This window comes from Temnothorax nylanderi, unplaced genomic scaffold (genome assembly GCF_030848795.1).
Source record: "Temnothorax nylanderi isolate EJ_2023f unplaced genomic scaffold, tnyl_v1.0 TNYL_tig0043_pilon, whole genome shotgun sequence".
Lineage (NCBI taxonomy): Eukaryota > Metazoa > Arthropoda > Insecta > Hymenoptera > Formicidae > Temnothorax > Temnothorax nylanderi.
Window position 1 is genome coordinate 561,874 of NW_027249105.1, and position 24,873 is coordinate 586,746.

At 40.2% G+C, this 24,873-nt stretch overlaps 2 protein-coding genes across 4 annotated transcripts in view; one reads left to right on the top strand and one right to left on the bottom strand.

Moving 5' to 3' along the window:
• Positions 1-24,873, top strand: part of Blop (blue-sensitive opsin) — a 230,374-nt gene that overhangs the window by 123,134 nt on the left and 82,367 nt on the right. The gene's annotated exons all lie outside the window — the stretch shown is intronic.
• Positions 1-24,873, bottom strand: part of LOC139771694 (cell adhesion molecule 2-like) — an 82,845-nt gene that overhangs the window by 6,918 nt on the left and 51,054 nt on the right. For 2 of the 3 annotated variants that reach the window (XM_071704643.1, XM_071704641.1), the window contains exons 5-8: positions 16,593-16,728; positions 11,145-11,278; positions 4,645-4,757; positions 4,347-4,420 (exon numbers count right to left, since the gene is read on the bottom strand). In XM_071704643.1, coding sequence (XP_071560744.1) covers positions 4,347-4,420; positions 4,645-4,757; positions 11,145-11,278; positions 16,593-16,728 — 457 coding nt within the window. The remainder of the gene's footprint in view (positions 1-4,346; positions 4,421-4,644; positions 4,758-11,144; positions 11,279-16,592; positions 16,729-24,873) is intronic. The other variant, XM_071704642.1, reaches the window with a different exon arrangement.

Consider the following 24,873-nt stretch of genomic DNA (forward strand, 5'->3'; position numbering starts at 1 on the left):
CACATTCTAAAATTTTTTTCTTCAATTTTTGCTTCTTATCGCAGCATCCAATTTCTTCGCTTTTTACTTTTTAGATCAAATTACTGATGCAAGAGTGACACTCGATGATCACATTAAATTCTTGGCTGCAGTTTCATTTTTTTATGATAACTTAAAAATACATGAATAAAACTATTTAAATACGTACATTACTGCAAAATATTTAACTCTTTAAACGAATTATATTTCGTGTGACAATGCATCCATATGTTTTGTTAAATTAGTAACGACAGATATGCGGGTCTCACGCATAATAAATGTTCGCGGTTTAATTCTACTCTCGGCAGAGTACAAATATAATTACATAACTAACAAAATATGAAACAGCAAAATTACGAGGATATTTTAAAATTAACTTATCCCGTCTGATTAAAATGGATTAAAGCCGGCCGAACGGGACGCCTTTTGGCAGGATCGACGACGTCGTGACCGAGTTAAACCGGTGACTGGGTTAAAGGAGAAATAAGGAAAGGGGGTGCGGAAGGATAATTTGAGAGGTTGTACAGCGGGGAACGGGGAGGAGGTAGGAGGAGTGACACAGGGAGACGAAAGGTGGCCGCTGATAGAAAGAAAACTGATAGTTGGCAGAGGTTCGAGTTATAGGTAGCTAGCTCGGCGGTAAATGCAGGAGGCGTAGCGCCGGGCCGTCGCGTAGGGCGCTTCCAAGAACGATTCCGCCTAACGAGAAAATCGAAGATCGTTAAGAGCAATTTCTTCGAGTCGTTCGACGTCTTTTCCGGTTTGCCTTGCCTCTTTTTACCTGTCCTCTCCTTCTTACACGGCGCTGTTCGACTTGACTCCGCCGACCGGCACCGGCTGTCTCGCTCTCGCTCTCTCTCTCTCTCTCTCTCATCTCTTTTCCCTCTTATTCTCCCCCGCGTGTCCGTTGCCCCTTCGCGTTTATTTCTTTTACCCTTTTACCCGGTGTCGTGCAGCGCTCGGCTCGCCCGGTCGATATTCGGAGGCCCACTTATGCAATTAGGCCGAGTACCATTGGGGTATCTAGCGACGATAAAAGCATACGTTCTTCCTTATGTTTCGTTATAATATAGGTATTTTCCGTAATGTTTGCGGTAAATAATGGGTACGATAACGACAAATGTTATAAAGATTATCATCGAGCGCTATTATCTAAGTAAGTAAATTCATGAATTATTCATATATAGATTAGCGGAATGAATATTTTCCTTCTCTTCAAGTTCGTGAATTACTCGTTATTACATCCAGCATCGACCTTCCTATTTCGCAAAATTAACCGTCAACGGGTCAACGTTTTCATAGGAATTTTGCGCGGGACGTGTTTCGCGCGTTAACTAACAATGTGGGAATTGGCTCGACTTATGACTCGAATATTTCCAGACGCGTTGTCGACTGCGGCACAGCGGCAAAATATCCCGATAACTAGGCCGCGTTTGTATGCGCCGAAATGTTTGTCGGTTTACAATAGCATAGTTATACGCGGAGCTAGTCAAATGCCCGGGTATTATATGCATTGTAATTCCCTTCGCCCGCCCGCGGGATTTGTATTGCGCGGCGTGACGCGACGGCATGCAGCTAACGCACATTTGATCATTCTCGTTGCGCATTCGTAATGCATGAGTCGTTACGATCGTCACGGCCTCGCGATGCATTCTCAAAAATCGTCCATCGTCGTCGAATCGAAAACGTTTACCTTCTCATCGGAATGCAATTATTGCTCGTATTGTTGGAAGAAATTTCACCACTCTCGCGACACGCAATGCCCAAAATATCTTACGCGTACTCATTCCGTATTGTTTCTTTTTATTTATTGAAACAAAGCGTATTCTTCAATGTACTACCTTCTTTATCGCCGGCCAATTGTATCACGATGTGATAAATTATCGATTATTTCTTAAAACGATATGCTGTTCAATTTGTGTCACCTATTACAGTTTCCGATATCTTAACGGCGATATTCGTCCATAATACAACGGCCATAACTTACAAAAATAGAGAGCGCGCGACACGTAACAGCACCCTCTAAATTACAAAAAAAAATATATCCGTGTCCGCGGCAGGTGTTCCACTGGTCGCGTATTTTTCGACGTATTTTTCGAGCCGGCGAACACAATCGTATACAAATGCGGTAAATCGTTGATTACCTTTGTGCCCCTAATAAAAGAGAGATATGCACGTTCGGAACAGTGTGAATCGTTGGCTGATCGACCGCGGTGGCTCATTCTGCCAAAATTGACCCGATTCGAAAGCACGACGCTGCAGGCGTGGAGTGTACCGCGTGCGTCCTCCCTCCTCTCCTTCGCTCTTTCTCTTTTTCTCTCTCACTCTCGCTCTCGTTCTCTCTTTCTCCCTCTCTCACTCTCGAATGCCACTATTGCGATTTCAACGACCAGTCAACTGCGAGTGTCTGTGCGTTCCCACGAAAAATACTCTGCTTACATCGCCACGAAATATTGCCGCCACGTCGCGTGTAAACGAGTGCTCTCGCGAAAAGTCGATTTATGGTCCATCGGGCGAGCCGAAAAATACTATTGCGGTAAAACTCGTGATATATGTATATCGGCATACGCCCGGTGTCCGCGAGCGTGTGCGCCCGTATTTGCGCGCTGTAACGCAGCGCGCGAATCGTGAATTTCTTATCGTAACTCGAATTGCGTGACGCGAGGGATTAGTTGATAAATATTTAATCGCGCGTTGCGCCGAGCATTGCCGCGAGCGTTGTTGGTCGGGAACGCGAGTACATATAGACACACACCGCTGTATACGATCTGATGAATCACGTATTCTTCCCCACCCTCTCATTTCCGGTTCGCTCTACCGATTTTCCCCATCGGCGACACCGCGCGCGCGGGAAACGAGGCGCTTTCGCACCGCCGTAATTTCGCACCACTTATTATAAGTATATAGTTTGCTTATCGATTGTTTTAAGGGCTTAACGATGCCCTGGATATCAAAGATGTAGAGAGGGTAAGCAAGGAGAGGAGAGTATATAAAAGTGGTCGAAACTAATTTAAGTAGGAATTAGACGATAACGAACGCACGGTCGCGAGCGAATCCGGTGGGGCGCGGCGAAGGAAAGGATAAAGTAACTGTGCAGGTGCAGCTGGGTGAGAGCGTGTTGCGAGGGCAGGTGGTAACGGTTGTAAATTATTGTCTTAATTTCTCCGCAACCCTTGCTCCCCGCGGGAACCGAGTCGGTCGATTAGTCGGGCCCCGCTGTAACGCGGGTCCCATGCTAATTTCGCATGCCAGGAAATAATAAAGCGCGTACATTTCCTCGAGTGGTTACCACGAAAGAAATGTACGGTATATCGATAACCGAAGTTGCTGCGAGTACAAACACCCTTAATCACGAGTACAGCTCTATTTGCCTTCGCCGTTATACCTGGCGCAAAATGCATTGAATATTACGATTTCGATGTTCCTAATTTACACAATGTGATTATTGAAGAATGTTTTAGACAGGCTATTCAGGAATTTTATTTATAATTTATATGTTTCGAATGCAATTATAAATTAAGAATAAGTTTTATGTGTATTATATTTCTTAATCTTATATTCAAATTATAATGTAAAAGAGAATATTTTCATATGTGTCTATTATTCTTATCATATTATACAATCGCGTGTTAAATCTTATATTCGCACTAGTTTTTCTTATTTTCATATTTTCTCTCGTTTTCTGCCACATGATAGTTTATTATTTTGATCATACGCATTCATATACAGTAATTTAATAAAGATATATTGCGAATGCAAATAATTTTGTTCTCAATACAAGCATATAATTTATTCTCAGACATTTCTGTATCAAATTATATATCAAATTATGTGTAATTAAAATTTTTGAATTGATTATTAAATTTGTCAGTTTACTCCACGTACATATGTCGTGTCGCGTGCATTTTCCGCTTATTGTTAGTAAAATAGTACGTACGTACACATAAAGCAGAAAATTGAAACATAAATATTAACTTTGTAGATATAATTCTGATGTACAAGTGTTTATATACGTTTATGCGCATTATTATATGTTTACGGAATATCAAATTATATTTCTATCTCTGATATTATCTCATATTATATCATCTAAAATGGGTTTAACAACAGCGAAAATTATATATTAATCGAACGTTAATTTCAAATTCTTCTTTTCATTCGCGTGTTTAATCTGTTTGACTGAAGGTTGATTGAAATAACCAGATTCGGGCACGAGAGAGCGTCCATAATCGCGAGTCTTTATTTTCGTCCACGTGATCTCGAGCGCCGATAGCGACTCGTTCGTCGGTTAATATATCGATTGTTACTGTAGTGTCATGTGGGCTTACCAAAGACCTCGGTGGTGCGAATATCGACGAACGGGTTGTCGAGTTTGTGAGCCGATTCTACCGTCGCCTCGCACCTGCAACAAGACATTCGATCATGTTTCGGAGTTGGAGCGTGGTGGCCGGCCAGACGGAAGGATAAATTATTGCGCTCCATCGCGCGAAACTCGCGTAAAACGAGCTATCCTATTCGCGAGCAAGTGCGATGTATATTTATAGGGAGTATATGCGCCGAGGTGCCATAGGCAACGGCTCTGTCGAACGACGGAAATATACGGCACGTTGTAAACACCGAAATTACCTAACGTTTATCTTGTCGCTGGCAAGATGACCCGGCTCCAGCTCGAGCAGTAGACTCGATATCGTCGAGTACAGCCCGTGCTGCTCGAACAGTTGCTCCGAATCGGGCTTCACCTGGAAAAACCATCGTTCGTTACGCAACGTTTCTTTTCGCCGCTGATCGAATTGAGTCGCATTGAAAGTAACTTTCCGTTTGCAGCATCGGGGAAGAATGAATGTCGCTCGTCGCGAAGTTCCGTCGGGCATGGAACCGTCGATCGATCGCCGGTACAAGCTTGGAATATGAATAGACGGGCAACACTGCCTTGCTATAAATAAATCTTTGTTATCTCTTAAAATTGCTCGCGTCAATCTAGATTAATGCTAATCTCGTGTAATTAACTATCTGAGAAATTCATTAAGTCTGAGAAAAGGTGAATCGTTAAGAAAATAGAAAATTTAAAAATGCAGGTATTAACAAATAAAGACGATTGTTATTTGCAGATAAAGTAGCTAATTATAGATATTCACTTGAAAAAAAATACTATTATTTCAATCTCGAAATAACCTTGTTAATTAAGCGCGATTCTCGTTGGAACTGATCCTTGCTCTAAGAACGGAGACATAAATCCAGAGCATAGGATACGTGCCAGGTAATTATACATCTAATAAATCGTAGGCCAGACTCTGCCGCGATGCCGAGAAACAAGGGATGTCGGAGCGGGATGCAATATGCGTCCGGTACATTGTTGCCTCGAAGAACGCAAAGGCATTGAGGAGGAAACGAGGAGCATGAATGTGACGCCGCAGAACGACGATAATGCACCGGCGCGATGCTTCGATGTGATTGCGCCGATTCTAATAAATGCATACCACGTGCATCGCGTGCAACGCGATAAAACGAGCAAATATCGTTTAGAGACGAAGTTAATATCGGCGCGGGTAGCTTCGAGATTATCGCGAGGATGATTACGTAGTATCGTGTTGAAATGGAATTAAATGTAAACAGGCGTGCTGGCAAACAACGCCGGGGTATCCTGAATAAAGTTCTTATTATTGTATATGAGACGCATTAAACGTTATAACAAACATTCGTTACGAAAAAGCACAGTTTTTAATGGACATAAAATATAGGATAACCGAGAAACTGTTGCTGGACTTGGTACGTAGAGAATAAATGTTGAAAGTGGGATCAGTAAAAAAAATGTGGGAGCAATATATGTTACATAGGGGAGAAATGCTATTGTTATTCTGTATACTTCCAGCATTGTCTCTCGCAAGATTGGAATCGTTCAATTCAATTTGTGACTAAATAAATAAACAGATAAAATGCTCTGCATTTGTGATTACGGTCGCGAAATGTATTTCGAGTGGCGAAATTGCAGTTACAAATTCATTGTGAAAGTATCCTATATCGGTATATCCTATATCTTATTAATGTCACACGTACAGAATGATCGCGCGGAAGCGTAATTAATGCAGATACATATTTCTTCCCTACTGTTAAGCTAAAAATACGCGCGGTGAAATGTATTAATGATACTTTCCAACGGTCCCTTCAGACGCGCGTTTGTCAGATTCGCCATATCCATGTCCCGACTTCATGCAACAGCCGGATATACGGATCTCGCTTTGTAATTCAAGTCCTCCAAGTTCTTTATACCCGTACGTCGTATTTTATGTGACTGGAATTTCCATTTTTTGCCACGACAGCGACACAATTCCGCTCGCTTATTCCGCGCCGCCTTTTCCTCCACCCAACTCTCTCTCTCGTTCTTCCAATTTTACTCCACGCGTATGACTGTATTCCATGTGTCTTCCCGTTTATCTTCGAAAGTCGAGACTCGCGACCCCGTTGCCTCCTATTAATAAACCACTTTGTGTACCCATATATGCATATGCACATACACACGCACACATACTCACTCATACGCGCAGGCATGCCGAATTGTACACGGGCATTTTACGGGCTTTCGAATATTTCTCTCGCGAACGAAAAACTTTGACGCGGGCCTCGCTTGTGCGTGTACGCGCGTTAAGCAAGACGAGCAACGGCGCGGAACGTGCGAAAGTTGACGGACGGAACTTCGTCGAAAGTTTCGGTACGACGACGCTTGAAGCGTCGTTTGAAGCGCAGAATTTCGTAATTAACGAAATCGCGAGACTGCCGTGACACGGCTACGCAAATGGGGCGAAAACGACGAGCCTCGTGTTTCGACGTCGCGTAGCGTCGTTTAAATGTTGCCGAGGACAGTCGTCGCGTCGTCCCCCTGTCCCTCCCTCTCGCCCACCCTCGGATGGATAAGCATCTCGAGGGAAGAATGCTGATGATGTGCAAAGGGATACGTCGGTATCGCGAGAACAAGCGAGGATCCAGTGGGATAACACTGTGAGTATACGCTGGAATATTTCAGCGGCCGCATATCATTTTCGGCATATTATCGACAAATTCTAACGCTTTACGTTTTCTCTATCATTTTATGAATTCTGCAGTGCTTCCGCCCGGGTTTTGTTGCCGGGCGTATACGTCCCTTTGTAGCAAGACGCGTTCTATCCTGACGCAACTGCGCTATATATTTCGCTACATATATTCTATTTTGTGTGGAAATACGATGCAATTTCGTCGTCTCCCTGGCATATCTACGGTGTACTTACGCGCTATCTTTGAACAGTTGTCGTCCGGCAATTTGTCTCGGCGCGCTCGGTAGAAGACAAAAGCGGGATAATAAGAAAATAAAGGCGAGAAGATTAAATAATTTTTAAGCTAGTTGGAATAAGCTCTTGATTCCGTCGATAGTACTCGCTTCGATCGCTACCCCGTTTCCGACTTCTCTTTTCCTACGATTTTCTCACGATATATCTATATATTACGTATATATATATATATATGAAACCAACGATTCCAATCCAGTTTTGCCTCTTTCTTTTGCACTTGTTCTCCATCGAAATAGCAACGAGTTCCAATACGATAACAAGACCTCCTGTACGAGTTACCTTTCTTGTTACCTTCCTTATCGAAATATCTCGCGCGTGTTCTCTGATATCGTAATATAATTTATGATCCTCGAATGTAACGTAATAGCTTTAACATAATAGTTTCTTGTAAACAAATATGTACATACATACATGTATGTCTTGAACTGGACTCCCAGACCAAACTCAGAACAAACGATAAACACGAATGACTAATTGCCATGCTCACGCAAGTAAGTTCATTCCGTAATTATTTATTCGTCTTCACGCATGTTCGCTCTGAACAAATGTACAACTATGCAAATGTAACAAATATATCACGTTAAAAAATTCCGCGAGAATGGAGAACACTTCAGATTGTTGTAAAAGTAATTGATGCAATGCCAGCGATTAGGAGCCCGAAATTATGATCCATGTAATGAACGGTCGTTTGAAGAAGAATTTCTTGGTTTCACACACCGGCTGGTAATACCTACTCGGCCAGAAAGAATTTATTAGGACCCCGCGAAATTACCCTCGATCTGTTGCCGTCTCTCGCAGACACAGACCACGACCGCGACATAATATTCGTTGCAGAGCGAAGTGCCACATTACAGGTCTACAACGTAGAACACTTCCTTTTATAGCAACATAATTCATAAAAATACTCGTTTGGCTGGTATGGCGACGACGACTCTCGAGGAGTGCTGCCATTTTCGCCGCTCTTATGTGACGACGACAAAGGGTTAAAAAGCGCATGGTTATCACGAAAGTAGGGATTTGGAACGCAGCTGGTCTCGCTTTCTTTCTGCGACGTGATCGTCCAGAATGACCATTATTTTCTTGCGCCGCGCCGTGCGCACTAAGAGAGTAGAAGAAAAGTTAGAATATTTGCAGTTATAACGAGTTTTCTTTTTTAAATTTTAGTGCGACACAGCATAATATGTATAAAAGTTAATATTTATTCGATAATATCGAATAACAATCATTTCTTTATGTATAAAATTATTCAAAAGTAAATAATTCTCTTGGAATAAATCATGAAACTGAATAACATAGCCGTTATTAACAGCGCACAAAATGTTCAATTTAAAGCGTTAAAGATTGAATAATGCAAAGCGCTAAATGGCATAAAACAAATATCAATTTTTATTTGCTGATCACAAATGTAAAAATCGAAACAAAATCTGCGAGTTTGGAAAAAAAAGGAGACCTTAAAAAATCAGATGTTTGGCCGCTCTATGGCCGCTCTATGGCCGCTCTTCGTCGTCACTTTACGATGGCAACACGATTCTCTCCTATCATACCGCTCATCCACTACATATTCCTTAAGTTGGCGAACGATCGAACTTTTTCCCTTCGCGAGATTACTTGACTCGCGTTAACAGGTTTTTCGAGTCTTGCGACACGAACATTTCCGAAACAATATTACTTGTTAAGTGCTATACTAAACTCGCGCAACTTCTAATGGACGTCGTTGGGAGCGTTGCAAAGTTTTCTCGGAGGGAAAACGGTTCGACAGGGGGCGGGGGAGGGAAGAAGCATAAGCGAGAGAGGTATGTTCCCGCGGAAAAGGAAGACCGGAGTCCGAAAGATAAGGAAGAAAGTTTCGGCGCCGCCGCATGCGATTCACTGCGAGAGGCTCTAAAGAAGCGTCGCTCGGTATATTGGCGTAATCTTCGGGGTCTTTAAAGCTTCGTCGGAAAGCACTTGCACTTTACGTGACGTGATTTGCCTATTCTCGACGTAAGAGCGTCGTTTATTGACACACTTTCCCGCGTGGTTCCGTCCCTGCCCGTCGCGCGGCCGACGAGAGTAATCTCTCGTGTAAACGGTGAAAAAGAGGGGGCCCGTCTCAAGTTTCGCAAATTGAATATTCTCGAGGCGCCCGCGCCGTAATTTCATGTTTTCGGCAGTACGCTACGATCCTCGCGAGGAAACCTCTCGCGAGGGAAACAGTTATAACACTTACTCCGCTGTATACTTAGGTTAATCTAACAAAAGAATACAAACGGAGACGGTCAGTAGTTTTTTTTCATTCAGCGCAAGTTATAATTGTGGGAATCCTTCTGCTTAAGATAAGATTAATCTGTGTTCTCTTTATAGCTTTACTTATTTTCACAGATATTATTCCCAGCGCGTCTAATTGTTCCTCTATCCTTCTCGTTAATAGAACGGACGAAAATAATTATACGAGTTTGCTGCGGCCAACAAAAAAAACCCGGAGATATTCTTGCCATTTATCTTCGATGATTTTATCGAACTTCTTCCCTATTCTCGCTTAGAGCCAAGAAGTACGACCGGGTTTTCTTCACCCGGCAACGCCGATAACGATACATCAATATGCATGCGATAGAAGCTTCGGCGGCCTCGAGCGATAGGAGGATTGAATTATTCGTGACGTGGCGAGAGAAAGGAAACTTTGTAATAATAACGTAAAACGAGAGAAATAAAAATCCCACGCGGCGGAATAGAACCTTCTCTCTCCCTCCCCCCCTCTCTCTCTCTCTCTCTTTCTTTCTCTCTCTCGCACACGCGCGTCCCTCCGTGGATTTATCGCGTGTTCGTTCGCCAACGTGAAAAACAGACACCGACGAAACAGCAAGCGAGTGTGTTAGATTTAAAAACATGAGCGAAATGAATGAGTGGGATAAAAATAAAATTCGTTTCCGGATTTTCATCTGAGATCATCGTGCAGGAAGGAGGAGATAACAATTAAGCCAGGAACTCTCGCGCGAACCCTGCATTCTCTACTCGGTAGCTTCCTCTTCTATCGCAAACGCAAATTGACCCCTCTCTGGCCACGAATTAATTAGAGAGTCTCGGCTTTTTTCTCGTCCTCCTTTCTGAACGCGCGCTTTTGACCCTCCTTTGTCCGATTCGCGATTATCTCCGCGGGGCTACAAACGAAAGTTCGGAACTGACGGCAAGAGAATAATAGGTGGGCAAAACCACGGCGTATCACTGATCGCGTATTAGAAGGTTTCCAGGTGCTGAATATCGGTGCACGATGGTGGCCGATGCAGCTGTGTATGGGGGGAATGGGAATCCGTTTCGCCGGTCGTTAATTGGAGCTTTGGCTCATCAAGCGTCGCCGTTGCTTACGCGATGAAATCGAGCCACATCGCCGCGACGGTCAAACTCTCAGTCGGCTTACCGTGGAACCAGCTTGCCGTTCGTTCTCTCTCTCTCTCTCTCGTTTTCCATCCTCTCGCCGTGCAACCCCGTCCAACCCCAACGCGTGACCGTTTCTGCCCGCTAGTGTTATCCACATGCTATTTCAGGCTTCAACGTTATACATACATGTCCAATAGATTTTGTGCAAGTTTGGCCATCCGTGCGACAGCGAGTACACGCTGTAAACGCTGCCACTCGACAAAGATACAATAATATAACATCGATCGTGAAACGTTCTATTTTCTCCTTGTCGTGCATCTAGCTTGTTTATGTATGTATCTTTGACTAAGATGATACATTGAAGATTCAATTCAACAGACAATATTTCTGCGTTGTACAATATCTTCCCCGATGCTGCGAGAAATATAAACGTCGAAAAACTATTGCGCTCACCTGCTGGTCATTAACGAACCATCTGAGTTTTGCGGCAGGATGGGACTTGCCACTGGTGCAATTCAGCGCGAGCACGTCTCCGCTCGCGTATACCTTTTCCTCTCCGGTTATCATTGGCCTTTCTTGAGGTAGTGCTGTGAAACAATGAGAAAAATTGTTAGACATAAACGTGATACATGTGTGTTAATTATACGACATAACGCTGTTTATTTCAGCTCTATTTGCAGCTACTATTCATTTCTAAGATGATATGAAAAGAAGTACATATTATGTATATACTCTATTATAAACAAAGTACTTAAAAAGCAAACATGCATGAACACTTTTTTATAATTTTAAATTGAAATATATAAAATAATTTCCGGAGAAATAAAATTTATACTATTTAAAGAAACTACCTTTTCAAATGGAGAAGAAGAGGGAGAGAGAGAGAGAGAGAGAGAGAGAGAGAGAGAGAGAGAGAGAGGAGAGAGAGAGAGAGAGAGAGAGAGAGAGAGAGAGAGAACACGAAGAGACAATTCTCAGAATGCAGTCGCTTATCTCGGCCTTATTCGCCCAAGACGTCTAATACTAAATCCCACATTGTTTCGGAGGCATAAAAAACAGCGTCGCTCTTTGGGAACTTTGCGCGGTAAGGCGTATAAAGTCGGGCGCACCATTAGCAAGAAGTTTTACTGCCACTAAACGCGTTTATTAACCGAGCTTTAGATCTCGTGCATTTTAAATTTTGGCGTACACGTGCCGCTCGCGTTAATGTTCTCCATAATGAAGCGGCCATACAATACGCCGTCGCGTAGACACGATTAATAGTCGAAGCCGGGAAAGTGAGCTCCATAAGAATGCATCGGGGATTAGGTGCGTTCGCTTGGGAAACACTCGCGAAATTTACGACGACGGCCGAGGCCGAACGCGCGGTTGTTTGACGCGTATATTTTCTGCTAGACAGAGAGAATTCGCCTAAATAGGAAATAGATGCTTCTTGTTAGCTTTATTTCCAAAACTCATGTTAAAATTTGATTTAAACTTTATTTTAAATAAAAATAATTACATGGTTTTTACATGACCGCGCGTTTTTAGTAACAAATTTAGAATTAAAAAAGTTTTGCACGGTATGTATTTTCGAATTCTTCTTTTTTTTAGACTGTATGCAAAAACGTTCGAAAAATATATAAAACAGCAAGATTTTTATAGCATTGCACAAAAAATTTTTATAAAATTTCTAAGTTAAGAACAATTCCGTTAAAAATTAATTTTTCTATATAAATTTTATCAAAATAAATTAATTATATATGTATAAATCTATGAATATATATGTATTGGTTATGCTTGTAAGTAGATTTCGTTTTTGGTTTTAATATAACGCATATTAAACTTTAATATTAGTTTGAAGAATGATCCATTTTTATATCATTATTATATGTGTAAGGAACACGAATGTAATTTCTTGGCTGAATTTAAATTTGATTTCGGTGATTATTTCCTCCATTATAACTAAATCCATATGCAATGTGGGTTAATCTAAAAGATCGGTCTTTATCAAAATCACTCTCCTCTCGAGATAAAAGTGTATCTTCCAGATAAGCTTCTACCGCGACATTCTGTTCGGAATATTCAAGAAGCCAGTCCAGGTTTTACAAAACCATCTTTCGACTAATAATCTGCCCGTTCTGTAATCTGACGTTTCCGCCGGAAACTTCGTTAATTCGTTTCCAGGCCACAAACGGCATTTATTTGTTTCTATTTTCAGTTGACTAATTTCAAATAAATTGAATTGTACATACAGAAAATTATTTCAGTGCAAAAGTATGAACGTTGTCGTTTCTCGTATGTTTGATCGGTTCGGATAAAATATTAGCGAAAAAACATTTTTTAAAAGAATATATAAAAATTCTTTCAAATTTTTTAAAAATCTACCGAGTTTACAATGAATAAAATAGACCAACAAGTAATATTACCGTGAAAAGCAAAAATATGTACATAATAAAAATTTGGGATGCTGTCGAAAAAGAGCTTTTCTTGTAAAGGTGGAATTTATTAATATTAATATGACAGATACTGGATACAGATACATATTGATCGAAAGCACAGTAAGTTCCCCTGCAATTAACTCTCAGCGTGTTTTAACGTTTGGCAATAAAGTTATCGTCTTGCCGGCACAGCGACGAAATAAATTCGAATAATTCACGCTCGCTTACTCCCGTTGAAACGCACTCGCTCGACGCCGGAAACGCGATCAAACTCGCACGTTAGCGAGAAGAGATGAGATGGAAAAAAGAAAAACGTACAAGAGAGCTCGACCGCTAGGAGAAAGCAAGGCGTAATCAGCCATGAAAACGCAATCAGATATCTATTTTTATGCAAACAAGAAAAAGGACAGCTATATCGGACAGCGAAAAAAAGCTAAATCATCTCCGATACGGAATTCCTGAGTCCTCTAACTGTGATTTCATCTTATATCTATGTTTGATAGAAAATATCTATGTTTGATAGAAAATCGGATATTTTATTTCTGTATCTCGTGTCCCGATTACACTGAATTTTTCGTGACGGTTCACGGGGGCGAGATTCGTTGCAATCGTGAGTGAAAGGCCGCAAGGCGAACGACACGGGTTATCGATCTTTCCGCGGGCCAGCAGCGCGAGGGAGGAAAATTTCGTCGCAAAGATGCAGTGGGAGACGAAAAGCCGACAGGCCGGCGAAACTTGGCACGACGACAGCCTCCTCGAGGCTCCTACAACGATCTTAAAATTCCCCCATCTATCCTACCACCCTTCTTCCATCCTCGACGACCGTCCCGCTCGCGCTGGCGCCCGAGCACCCCGGGATCTCTTTCTCTTTTTCCGTCTTCTTTGGCGTAGCCCGCGACGGCCTCGGCGCGGGCGGCGCGGCGCCCAGTTACGGCTTAAGACTTACGACGCCGTAATATTTATCGCGTTTCGACGGCTTTATGCACACTTAAACTTTAACGCCCGCGCTTCGCGCGCCGCCCGAGCAAATATCGTGCTCTTCGCGGAAACGCGGAGGAAAGCGTGGCGTTCGTTGCCCTCCTTTTTCTCTTTCCCTGATCAAGGGAATCGACGGAGACAAGATGAGAAATAACGACGTGGTCTTTCATTCCGAATTCTGCAAAGTTGGCACATCTCGGCGATGTCGGAGAGCGCGATGTCTTGATACTGACCCCTCTCGCATTAACAAACCAATCATCAATTTTCACGTCATTCGTTTGATATGCCGGATGATATGTATCTCGCGATTAAATATTATGAATGCATATATTCTTGTAACGCGATTGTACGAAAAATTTTTACGAGCACACCGGTAAAACTGTTATTTAAATCGCATAAAAAGTAATTATTTTTTCAATCAAAATTGTTTTCGTGACTCATAGGCTCTTATTGCGCGCTTTATATTTTTCGGCACCGATAAAACGAAATATAAAATTATTAAATTCTATTAATTACATTTCATTCGGCGAGTTACACGTCCGATTTTAAATATATCTCCTTTATTGAATTGTTAACGACATACGCGAAATTATTTTTGTTTCGTATGCAATGTAACTTCCGCACGAGCGGATAGCCGTTTGAGGAATTAACTGAAGAATAAATGCGCTTAATTTACGCATTTGTAGTTTCACATCTCGACGGGTATTTTCTCTTTCTGCAATAATTCCAAAATCCGTTCGCCGCAGCCCACACTCTGTCGTTCACGAATTATATTCATTTGCGAAACAGCAGACTGTGTGTTGTGGCGAAATAATTATAAGACGATTACGTGTGCCAATAGCGGGACGGTCCCTCGTAATCGTGTCTAACCTTCCCTTGTCGAGCCGCCTACCCTGAGGTGAGTTAATATCCAACTCGGAGCCACTATGTACTATGGTATCGCCCACTTTGACCATATGATAATCCTATTGTAACGGATACCGCATCTAGCGTGTGCTTGAGATAATTAGATACGCTTCCTTTGATCCTCGTAAGAACGGTATACGCACCTACGCGCACGGCCGTATGGATTGTCTATCCACCACGGATTGATCGGTCAATGTCCTAAATGTCGCGTGGGAATCACGTGTCGCGATTATCTATCGGAGATGCTATCTTAGGAAAGAAAATTAACGTGACTATATCAAGATATCGCGCGATCTTGTCTCCCGTTTACTATTTTATATACTCTTGCTTTGTCACGGGATAAATCTGTTAAATTTGCAGTATTACACATATCGATGCCGTACCTCGCTGCTGTATTGTGTAGCGTGTAGCTGATAAAAGCCCGCGCGTTCAGAAATCGCAGGATGCACAGAGATCAAATAACAAAAGAATAACAGACAAACAAAAAAAGAGGGTAGATGACGTTTTCATGTGCAGATTATTGATGAATTTGTAACTCCGCACGGGCGCGTATGTACGTACGTTCGATGGCGCAATCAAATAAAGAGCTGAACGATTAATCAATCAAACTGTTATTCGTTTACCCGCTTGAACTGGTCAGTGGAGCAAACGATTATCTGTTTGTCCATCTAATCAATGAAGCGATTATATGGTTGTTTTTTTTCTGTTACGAGGTAAACGGAAAATCTGAAATACACGAATATAACGTTCTAGTTAAAGAGAAGAATTAATTGGATAAGATTAATTCAATTTTTAAATTCAATTTTCCCCGCTATATTCATTAAAGTGGTGATTTTTTCAGATTACTTTATAATATTAACGTGACGTTTGCAGTAAGTATTAATTTTCTAGAGATAAATATGAAAATATTGTACGGCAATTTGTAGAGAGAGAAGATATGACTGATTTGTATTATATTCAATTTATATTCTTTTAAATGTCTTATTCTTAATATTAATTAGAATTTTAAAAATTCAAGTTATGTACGATATTCGAGTTTTTGAATTGTTTTTGATTACCCTCGATTACTGTTAATTTCTCTATCAAAGTTACCGATGATCCTTCGATGTTTGTCATTCGTTTAATCCTATTAAGAAACAGCGTTTCCAATAAGACGAACTTGACACATTTGGTAATTACCACGTTCTCCGACTACTAGATTGTCTTGCGGGTAATACCGAATCTCAGTAGCACTTGCAAACTTATACGACGCTGTAATCTGATATCGTCAGCACTCCGGTGGTGAGTTGCTGCTAATTTCGCGAACTAATCGGTTCATTGTAGTCAGATGAACGTGTAAAGCGGTAGGGAATTCACAGTTAGAGTGAGTCCTCGGCGGGCTCGTCAAGGATGATGGAATATCACGAAAGATAGCTGCAAGTATCGACTTCTCGTTTCCTCCCATAAGGGTAGGAGACCGATGGTTATCTCTTTCTCTCTCGCTTTTGGCATGCTGCTGCCGAACTCGACCACGTCGTAGTCTTTAGTCGAGTTACCAAAGGATAGACGCGGTCGCGTTCAAAGCATTATTAATTAAACGCGACACCGGCCCACTCACCTATGACCTCCATTCTCGCCTCGGCGCTGACTGTGTTAAAGCTCGGCCCCTCTCCGTTAACTTCGCATTTGTACACGCCGCTGGCATGGAGGTTTGCGTCCTGCAGTGTCACTTTCTGATCGTCCGAGTGAGATTTCTGAAGCAGAAAATGCAATCTCTTACGAGGAATCGTACGTGTGGAATAATACGTTCAAAAGTTAAATGAAAATTATCAATCTTTAATACCGCATTCGAGTATTCGTCGATTAATTCCTTTTAACATGATTTGATGCGTTCTATTAAAGGTGTTTTTTTTCTCGCTTATCGCACTTGACAGCGTAAAAAAATTAATTTTTAACAGCGTGCCGAATTTTTAATTGTAAACTGTTATAGAAGGATAAAAACACAAATTTAAAAATAATACGAATAAAGATAAATTAAACAAAAACTAATGTGTATATTATATGAGTTATATTTAAGTAACGAGAAATGTTTATTTAGTACCAAGCGAAAGTTTATTTAGAAACTCAATTTCTCGTTGTCAATTTGTTAAAGGGTCGGAAATATAAATATTTGAAATTTTAATAAATGAAAATAAATTGCATTAAAATTTAATAAATGAAGATAAATTACATTAAAAGACGAAAAGTTTCAAATATATCTAACGGGCGAAATGACAAAAGATGCATATTGCGTTTGACGATGCATGCAATTTATTTTTAAGGCCGGATATTTTATTGCTACTAGAATAGAATTATTAAAGTTTGAAAATATATCGCAAATGAAGATAGATTGTGTTAAACTCGAAGAGAAGATATATTTAAGAGATATTGTCTATCGAGGACAAAGTGGTGAAAGATGGACTTGACGGACTTCGCGATTCTTCCAAGCTATTTGACGGCGTTTAGCCAACGTATAATAATTCGTGTCATTACGGTAAGGCGGAACGGCGGGACATCGACTTTACGAGTCATTTAGTTTTTAGAACAGTGAATCGTGCCGGAGCAGTTACGTCGTTACAAATGGCGGCCGCAGATCGCGCATGATTACGGAGTTGTTTTCTTTTTGCCGCGGGCTTGCGATCTGCGACTTTAAAAGACTCCTACGGTCGTTCGTTTTTTATTGTATTAAAACGGCTCGTCTATTATACTCTGCTCAAACTTATGCGTCAGTGGAGAAAAAAATTAACGCGGACAAATTAACTGGTTCGGGACTTTTATGAATTGTTTAAGAAGTCCCATCCAGGAACAAATCCATTCAAGAAATTTTTGATATAATTAAAAGTGTTAACACAAAATTACTACACTGAGAAAAAAATGTTCTGTACCGTATTTTAGTAAATATTAGTTTGCATACAACTGTGACTCCATTTACTAAAATAAAGAAAATTTTTCTTTTTATTAGTATATTGTGTATTTACTGAGAAAAAATATATACTAATAAAAAGGAAAATTTGCTTCATTTTAGTTGTATCCAAACTGATATTTACTAAAATGCAGAATATTTTTTTCTCAGTGTAATAATATATTGCACAAAATTCTCCTTGTAACGTGCTGGCAAGGTGTAATTATATCAATTGTTGCATTAAAGATTCTGGCATTATGTCAAGCTCTTACGCGAGTAAAAATAACATTGCGCAAATAGAGTTGTTTTTTTCTCGTCGACCTTTTCAAATGCAGAATTCTTTAAATAAAAAAAGAAAAAAGGTAATAAAAAGTAAAAACTAGCTAAAATGAAGCTAGTGAATTCAATATTGGAACAATATCGATGTGTAAATATCAAGAAAATTCTGCTTTTTCTTTTAAATGAATCTCAAATATTCTTTTTCTCTTAGTTTTAGGTCAATACAATCGATCTATCATGTAATTATGATACAATAATTTAATTCAATTACAGCACAAGAAATTGAGCTGTCGCAAATCTAAAAAAGCAATTTTGTCCATCTATCTAAAAGGCAAATATGGAAATTCAATTTTATATGGAACGATCCGACTAGCACTTGGATCGTATATAAAGAAATATATATGCGCACTTAAACGAGCGAGCAAATATACGTGCTTATTCCATTTATAACGGCATATATACATATATATATCGCGTATCTCACCGTGGCTGGTCCATAGTAGGTCGGTGCAACGAGTTTAAGAATTATGCGGCGGAGAAACGAGTCTTTGGATGTTCACGAAGCGGAAAATTGGAACACTTCTTTGCTATTCGAGTTTATGGAAAATACACTACAGATATGTTCACTATGACAATTTCCCAGAACTAAAAGCTTTCAAACTGACGTTCAGAATAACGAATCAGATTTTCCCGGGATAGATTTATTCAATAATTGCAGATTGTAACAGTTTTCGCATAATGATGCTTTTAATAACAAGTAGTCAAAAAATAACCCGATTAAGCTCGACGAGAATAGTCTCGTTTATTGATTAAAAATCAAGTTTTCCTGTTAAGATATGGTCTACGTTATTTGTCGGAAAGATCTAAAATTGTCATAATGATTTTTTTATCGTTGTAATTTATGTACATACAATGTTCTATTTTTCGACTTTTTGACCGTATTTCATTCTGAAACACTGACAGTTATAGAAAAAATGTTTCAAATCTCGAAAACAGCTATAACAAATTCAACTAGAATAAAATTGCATGTACCATAAGATGTTTCTCTCGTCATTTTAGTATAAAAAATTTGTTACCTTTTCCATAATTGGTATAATTTCGAAAATAGTTACACGCGAGAAAATGGGATATAGGTGCGCTGATTCATTGCTGCAGCAACGTCTATTTGTCGATAAATTATCAAGAGGCTTATCTTGAAATACCTAACGCGAGCGATCGTAGAATTATATTGGATCGAATGAAAGAAGAATGTACGTTGTAGAGAAACGGTGAGAAAGATAAACGCCGTTACCGATAGAAAGGCATCGTGCTGTGGTACCCTGATGCGGGAGAAATCCGCGGTATCCGAAAACTTTTCAGGAAATACCTTTCATGGGTGCGATAAAACTTCGCGCAACCGTGGGGAAGTAAGTAAGCAATGTCTCTTTCGAAGACCTACCAAACACCTTCAAGGATAGTGAAAGTGTTAAAAACGCTATAAATTTGAGAATGTGATACAAGGAGTATAAATGAAAACTTGTCTAAGAAATTACATCACGAGTCTTATTTAATAACGTTTTATGTTTCATCAATTACGTATTAATATCGCGTCAAATTGTGCGGTCCTTTGAAGCTAGTTTAATAATTGAAAATAGAAATAATTTATCTTTCAATGTGCACGCGGTAACCTTTTATTATAAAATCCCCGTCGAGATTATAGTAAATGCAACATATTAGCAGGAAAATAAGTACTTTTAAACGCTTATACACTCTCTCAATTACTGGCTTTAGTGCAACGTATGAATGTTAAATTACATCTTTTTTTTCTAGTTAAATGTTTAATGAAAAAACAGAGACGTTCTTACAACAATATTCGTCGCAATGTTAAATTTTGTTTGCATTACGTATTCTTACTAACGAGAATGACGAAGAGAAGTCTGGTTACAAGCGTATCTACTTCGCGATCTTTACGAGGAAATTCAAGAGAGTCGAAGTATAGGATCGAAAAGTCGGACGACCGAACGTAAGGGAAAAAGGTCGAGTAATACGCCCCCTCGTACGTCCGGGGAAATTTTATTTCCCGGCAGTAACACGTCCAGAGATTTTTCCAAGCAATGGGGAAGTACAAACGCGAGTTCCAGAAGGAACGGAAATGCGAGGAAGGAAGGCGCGCCCGGCCGCGATCACGTGGAGGAAGTCACGAAGTATAAACGACGTGGTTCCTGCGCAGCAACGTTGACGTTTATCTCGTAGTAAAGGCGCTGTCGGACATAGAGTTCTTACGCCGACAAATCAATTTACGTCCCTCGAGAAAAGTTTCGCGAAAACAAGAGGGGAAATGACGGCGGGCGGTAGAGACTGTAAGAATCGTATTACCGCCGACAATATTTCCCACCGGTGGCAATTCGTTCCTCAAACGTTTTACTTCTGTTGTGAAATGATAAGCTAAAGGGTCAAGGTGGACACGTATGGGTCTCGAGAATATCGTACGAAAATCCAGTCAATTCAAATCGATTATATATCGACTCTCAATTTTCGTTTATACTCGCGATCCATTTGATCTTCTACCTATATGTTGTATTATTGTAAGAAAACTTGTGATGTAGGAAAGTTTAATATATAGAATTTTGTGATTCTTAGATTTCTTTGTCTGTACCATATTGTAAGAAAAATTATTGTGAAAGAATAACCATTAATTCGATTTATATTACTTAACTGAGATGATTGATGCAACTGATTAACGACTTGCAGGCTATAATTTCTTTTGCAAAAAAATCTCGATAATAGCAGTTTTCTATTATACAAGGAAGGCGAAGCGTTCGCGAGCTTGGTTAGAAGAGAGTCCATAAACTAGCGGTTTACCGGACCGAATCGAAAAAGCAGTCGACAGCGAGGAGAGAAACGCGCGATAACTTCCTCAAAGCATCCGAGATTGTTTGTTGGCATCGCTACGGAAGTTTCGCGCAAGAACTTGAACGAAGGGGAGTCAGATAGATAGATGGAGAAATAGATAGATAGGCAGATAGATGGAGATATATATATATATATAGATAGATAGATAGATAGATAGAAAGAGAGAGAGAGAGAAGCAGGGGGAGAGGGAGAGAGAGAGAGGAAGGATTAAGAAAGATAGAAAGTTTATCTAGAAAATAGGTACGCGCTTCTAGCACATCGCGAGAGATCCAGCTGTTGATTCGTTCTCGATGAAATTTCAGACTCGAGTTGGCAGGTAATTTCAAAGCCGCGTGTTACTTCCTCTTCCTTTTCCCTTCTCTCTCTCTCTCTCTCTCTCTCTCTCTCTCTCTCTCTCTCTCTCTCTCTCTCTCTCTCTCTCTCTCTCTCTCTCTCTCTCTCTCTCTCTCTCTCTCTCTCTCTCAATTCTCTTTTTTGCTTACTTTATATCCATATGTCTTCGTTTCTCAACTACGTTCCTACGTAGCTCATCTTTTTCATCATTTTTCCAAGCACCTCGGAATCTCTCTCGGTTTTACGGCAAATTAGCGAGCGCCATTCAAGCCGGATGCATCCATGCCCGATGGAGGTAAACGCGATTACGCGAACGGGTGAGGTGAAAACAATTTTTACATTAGTTGCCCTTTCACGCGTCTGGAAATCTAGAAAAATCCTTCTAGAACTGCCCGAGGCTGCGAGATTCGTTAATGCTACTTTATTATCCGCATTCGTTATGGGAATATTAGAATAGGGTATGCATGAAATGATGATTGCAAAATGAGAAAAAGGATGTTAACTCAAGTTCTCGGTTGAATCGCGTGAATTTTGCGAACTGGCAATAGTTTGAAAGAAAAAGAAAATGCAGCATCTACAGTAATATGAAGCTTTTAAGTTTCATCAATTTTTTTAGAAATTTATTGATATGAATTGATTGAAAGATAAAGCTTCGCATACTGTCGTGATAATTTTAACTTAAGGACGACAAAAAAATGATAACAATTGATACCCGATAACCAATTTATCATATGTTATCTCGTTTTTCTTCTACAAATCTCCCCTCGTAAACTTCGAAGAAAGACAGATGGGTATTTTCGTCTATAAAACACAATCGAGATACACTACGATGTCCACCCAACATACAATAATGCCATTTTATAAGCAATATCTTTTTATTGGGATTTATCGAGGATATCTGACGTAAATGCTACTTCATTAATCGTATTTAAAGGATTTACACTAGAATACATGATGCATTACGACCTGCTTCACTTCTTGCAACAGTTACGTTAATTCGATAGTCGACCAAAGAGATGCGCACTAAATCGTAGAAATTAATTCCAGCCAAATATTAAAGAGCGAATATTTAATTCATAATATAGTTAGCCGAGGACAAATTGATCATTATTCAGCTTTGAAAAATATATTTCATAATGCAATAATAAATCGAAAGAAATTCATTAAACGTATGAGAAAAATTACAAACAGATTTATAAAAATTATGGACGAGAACCGTGGGAAAATATATTTATACTAAAGAATAACGCGAGTGGGTATTTTATAACTCCTTTTGTTCGCTCTGCGATTAACGACGTCGTATCCTGTTAAATTTGCGTGGTTCCTCACACTTTAATACACGCCAGGAATCAGGCGCGACGGCAGCGGCGAGTAGACACGATCGCTTTTGTCCACGAAGAATTTTCTTCGCTGATATCGGGGAACTATTGGACCGAGCCAGATTAATAGTCCGCTATCCAATACAGAAGGTTCGAAAGATCGGCGGCCGGACGGGCAAAGGGGATGAACCGATTCGCCTCACGTAATGCTCGTTACACGTCGGACGATATTAACGAGCACCAAGGAGGGCGGAACTTTCGTGCCATCGAAAACGTGAATCGGAAGCGGACGCACCGTCTCGAGAATCGAGACGATCCTTCGCAGCATCGCGGGGACGTCGGCGTCGTACCTGTACTTTAAAAACATGATGACTTACGATCGTATCAAGCGTAACAACCGATTTCTCAATGAAATTGACCTGGACCCGTGCTTCACAAAGCTATATCGCACTGTACCAAATATGGAACAAATATCGGAACTGCTTATTTTTTCATCCCTGCATCTCGTGATAAATTTCAAGTCGTTCCTGAATAAAAACCTTACAAGAGAAGTCATCATTTGACGCAAATTTTTCATTTTTAATGCTATTTTTTAAATTAATCCTTAAATTAAAAATTTATCAGTCAAAACTAATCGTGAAATACTCTTTATTCATTACTATTCTTCGATGTGCACAAACGGAGAATTGGTTAAAAGATGAAAACTGGCTTGCCAGATTGAACATTTTGGCAATTGTTTAAATCTTATATTACATTTCTATGCCCGCGAGATACGTGACGTTTGTGACGGTCAACCGAGTTCCATTATATCTCGTTACATTTCGTAACTCTTCGTTATATAATACTTTTTTTTGTCATTAGTAGTTTCCCTGCTATGGAACTTAAAAGAAAATAGTACATGCGTATTTCCAGAACAGTTCTTGTTATTTTTCGTGTTTTTTTTTGCATTGCACATTTCCGTATTCCCATTACAATGGTCCTTTTTATTACGCTGTATAATACACCACGATCGCGTATAACACCACTCTCCATAACTAAGCCCATCTACGACGGCGATGGGTAGTCGAGCTTTATTTTTATTACAGCTTTGAGTGTGACGCTTTATTATTGCGCGACTTTGTTCATACATATACATGGAGTATCGTTGAGCACGCGTCGCGGCACCTCTCGCGACCTAGAATAAATTGAAATATTTTACACGAATCTCACACATGCACACGTGCTCGCGTGTCCCGAGCCCGATTCGACCCTTCTCCTTTCACGATGTCCACGCTTTCTCGCCCCGTATCGTGAACGGTGCAAGTTTCACTTTAGTCCTTTCTCGGTATCGAGCGACGATACGATTCCTCCACAGTCGAACGAGCAATTCCCCGTAAACTCGGTTACCTTCGACGATTCAATACGCCACGTGAACGAACGTGGTGTACGGTACGGTCGGACTTCTCCTATATCGGTGTAAATGTCGTCCAACGATTTTTCAATTACCAGACTGCTGTTGGATAATCGCGATGCTCATTGAAAGTTTTTCTACAGCAGACTATGAAATTTGACACTAGCCAAATTGGAACGATACACGTTTACGATTGTAAATTAAAAAACATAAACCAAAATAGCTTTAAGAATAAAATATGCTGCTCTATTCATTGCAATTCATTCAAAAATTGATAGCAAATTTCTTTAACATGAAGGATCGTTCATCAGACTCTATTCGATAATATCTCGCGCGTCATAAAATCAAAAGGCAGAAAATTCTGATTTTCATAATTTGGAAAATTTTATAATATTTAGAATATTAAAAAAGATACACTCGACGTTTTGAACCACAAAGCGTCCTACATCAAAGCGAGTATGTAGTCGTAAAGGTAATTGCGTTTTACAGCTTGTCCCGTTGCGCGCAACACAAAAGGATCTCGTCTATAGATATTAAAATGTAAGACAAGAAAACGGAGAGAGAGAGAGAGAGAGAGAGAGAGAAAGAGAGACAGAGAAAAAAGAACAAGTTTATGTAGTTATCCATCTTATTTTTTATCTTGCTTCATATAAAGTGTTGACACTAAACATGGGCGAACTTGATGGAAAGAAAAATTGCAATATCATAAGATCAAGAGAATTATACTGGAACAAGATCTTTCATG